This window comes from Neophocaena asiaeorientalis, unplaced genomic scaffold (genome assembly GCF_003031525.2).
Source record: "Neophocaena asiaeorientalis asiaeorientalis breed wild unplaced genomic scaffold, Neophocaena_asiaeorientalis_V1.1 scaffold489, whole genome shotgun sequence".
NCBI classification, from domain to species: Eukaryota; Metazoa; Chordata; class Mammalia; order Artiodactyla; family Phocoenidae; genus Neophocaena; species Neophocaena asiaeorientalis.
This window is the reverse complement of record NW_020174791.1, coordinates 3,733,332-3,736,575: the sequence shown is the minus strand read 5'-3', so window position 1 is coordinate 3,736,575 and position 3,244 is coordinate 3,733,332. Positions and strand designations below refer to the sequence as shown.

Here is a 3,244-nt window from a genome sequence, read left to right as displayed (position 1 = left end):
TCAAGGAATGGCTAAAATTCCCTAAAATGTTCCCGAGTTAGCCACACAGGAAAGGAGCCCTAGGGAGGCATCATGCTCATGGCCCTGCCCTGACTCTGGGAGGGGACTGCTCAGGGCTGCCGCCCCCCAACCCCGCAGGCCTGACAGCAGCCCTCCTAACAGCCGGCAGGGAGGTCAAGCGCAGAGATGCCGACACCAGATGGACAGTCCCTGCAGGCCCCACAGTCACCACAGAGACGGGAGCCACCCACGAGAGGAAGCCCAAATCCAGGACGCTGGGCGGCACCCCTCCCCGGGCAGGGCGGGCCTGACTGTGTGCCCAGTTCAAGGGCTAGGACCACGGGCCGCCCGAAGGGCCTGCAGAGGGGTGGGGGCCACGTCTTGCCAGAGGTGCCCCTGCCCCAGTGCCCCAGCGTCTGTGGCCCGCAGCCGCACCCACTTCCTCCACCGCCAGGGACCACCTCCTCGGACCAAGGTTGGCACAAAGAGAGGCAAGCGGTCAAGGATGGCAGGGGTCCGGCGGAGCCGCCCCTGGGCACCAGGTGTATGCAGCCAGGGCCTCCCCAGGGACAGGCACCCCATCCCCAGGAAGGCCTTCTCACGGGGGGACCACACAGCCATGCCCTGGGAGAGGGGCCAGCAGGAGGCCACGTGCCGGGTGTGGGATCTGGGCCAGCCGAGTAGGGCAGAGGACAGCAGAGTCGGGGTCTGAACAGGCGGAGAGGGGTCTCCCTTGACTGCTGTGGGTCACCCATGACGTCATGATGGACATTGTGACCCCCGCCCTCTGGGCACGTCCCTGCGTCACATCTGCCCCCAGCTCCAGCCTCACACCTCAGCCTCTGCCCCACACAAAGCCCCTGCCGTTGGTAAGGAGGGACCCTGCCCCCTTTCTCCTAGGAGGCCCTCTGATTGGGCCTGAGGCTGGGCTGAGATGGGCCAAGATGGCTGGGGGGACCGCACAGGGGTTCCAGTCAGATTCTGAGTGGACGCCCCCTGTCTGACCCCACCTTGTTCACAGGCTGGGCCCATGAGAGATCAATGGGGAGCCACCGAGAGGAGGGGCTCCTACGTCAGCTAAGCCAGCTGGACCAAGACGCAGATGGGCTCGGGCAGGGCCCAGGGAGGGGCAGAAAAGCCACCAGCTGGGCCAGAGCCTCTGACCACCCACTCTGCCCGCAGAGCTGGACGATGCTGACACTGTCAGGCCCCGGGCCGCCCTCCTGGAGAAGCACCCGCTGGAGGGGGAGAAGCAGCGGCCCGGCACCGGGCAGGGCCCCTTCTTCTACATCGGAGGCACCAACGGGGCCGCAATGTGAGTGGGGCCTCAGGCTGGGTCCAGCCCCACCGCCTGCAGGCCCCGGCCCAGCCTCGCTCCGCGGCCCACAGCCCCGCGGCCCCCAGATCACCGCCGCCCCTCGCCCCTGCAGAATCAGCTCCTATTGCAAAAGCAAGGGCTGGCAGCGCATCCAGGACAGCCGGCGGGAAGACTACAAGCTCAAGTGGTGCGAGGTCAAGTGCAGGGACACCTACTGCAGCTTCCGGGAAGGTAGGGGCGGGGCCGGGCTCAGCGGGTGGCCCTCCACGCGCGCATGCGCGGTCGCACGCTGCCCGGGCTCTGTCGCGCCAGGTGAGCAGCTGCTGTACCAGCTCCCCAACAGCCAGCTCCTCACCACCAAGATCGGGCTTCTCAGCGCCCTGAGGGAGCACGCGCGTGTCCTCAGCAAGACCAGCAAGCTGGCCCCCTGCGCACAGGCCAAGTGAGGATGCCCTGGCCCCCCACCCCGGCGGCGCACCCCGCACCCGACGCGTCAATCGCTGCTCCTGACCGCCCTCCACCAAGTCGGTCCGCCTACCCGCCTTCCCACTGACCCAGCCGCGTACCACCCATCTGTCTCCACCCCCAATAACGGCCACCATTCCAGCCACCCAGCCCACGGCCCCCCAGCGGTCCTCACACGCTCACCACAGAGCCGCCCACTGGTGTTCTGCATTTAGTCACCACTGCCTACCACACCCACTGCCGTCCACTGCGCACCCATTCCTGCCCCTTGGCCCGCCCCTCCCCCCGGAGCCGTGCCCGACCCACTCGATGTGCCCACTCCTCTTCCACTCACTTGCCCGGCCAGTCACACATCTGCCCGCCCATCCAAACAACCACCTACCATCTGCCTCCCTCGTCCACCCCCCACCAGGCAGGCAGCCACCCACTACCTGGTCATCCACGACACCACCCAATTCTGTCAGCAGTTCTGGTCCAACCCCCTCCAGGCATACGTCTACCCACCAGACCACTTGCCCATCCACCTACTTCCATCCAAAATCCACTTATCCACACATCACCAGTCTACCGCCAAGCCCCCACCCACTCCCCACCTCTCGACGCCCCCATCCATTCTCCACACTGAGCAGCCACTCAGGCCAGGTCCTGTGTCCTCCTGGGGTACAGATCTGGAAAGGACACGACACCCGCCCCAGATGAGCTCATGTGGAGCAGCTCAGGACACCTTGGGCCACAGAGGTAGATTCCCCCAGCCATTCTGCCCTCAACTGAAGGATGGCCTGGTGCTCGGTGAAAGGGGTTACAGGGCATCCCAGGACAGGGGATCCATGCCGACCGCTCATTGCATGCTGGGCACTGTCCTGGCCTGGAGACCCAGCTCTGAACTGACCACTCCCGAAGGCCCGAGAGCGGCAGGGGGAAGAGCAGGGAGGTGGGAGGGGTTGGGAGGTGGGTGAGGCAGCCTGCAGAGAAGCCAGGTGTGCAGAGCCGGAAAAGCGTGCTCCTGGCCAGGGAACAGAAGGTGCAAAGGTTCTGCAGAGGAAAGAGCTGGGGGCCGGGGGTGGGGGTGTGTTTCAGAGGAAACCAAAGAGGGCAGGAGTGCCTGCAGCCCAGCGCAGCTTCCTAGCAGACACTCTCCCTCCAGCCTACCCCAGGTCAGACCCCCAGAATGGCTGGCCAAGCTGGGGGAGGGGGACAACCCTCCCAGTGTCTTCCCCACCTCCCTGCTTCCCCAGCGCCCTGAAAATGGAAGATTTTTTCCCAGAGACCTACCGTCTGGACATCAGGGACGAGAGAGAGGCTTTCTTCACCCTCTTTGATGGTGAGAGGCCCCTGGACGCCAGGCCCGCTCTGGGGAGACCGGTGCAGGGCTGGACCAAGGTGGGAGCGAGATTAGGGCGGGGCCAAGGCCCTGGCGAGGCCGAGGTGGGGCGTGGTCAGGGAGTGGAAGGGTGGAGCCAC

General features: G+C 65.9%; 1 protein-coding gene across 1 annotated transcript in view; it reads left to right on the top strand.

Moving 5' to 3' along the window:
- The first annotated feature begins 1,032 nt into the window (after positions 1-1,032).
- The window catches only part of TTLL10 (tubulin tyrosine ligase like 10), a 14,002-nt gene continuing 11,790 nt past the window's right edge, over positions 1,033-3,244 (top strand). Inside the window, 6 exon segments of the mRNA XM_024760264.1 lie at positions 1,033-1,107; positions 1,110-1,315; positions 1,431-1,549; positions 1,631-1,760; positions 2,450-2,521; positions 3,019-3,208. Of these exon segments, the coding sequence (XP_024616032.1) occupies positions 1,042-1,107; positions 1,110-1,315; positions 1,431-1,549; positions 1,631-1,760; positions 2,450-2,521; positions 3,019-3,208 (783 nt within the window). The 5' untranslated portion in view covers positions 1,033-1,041.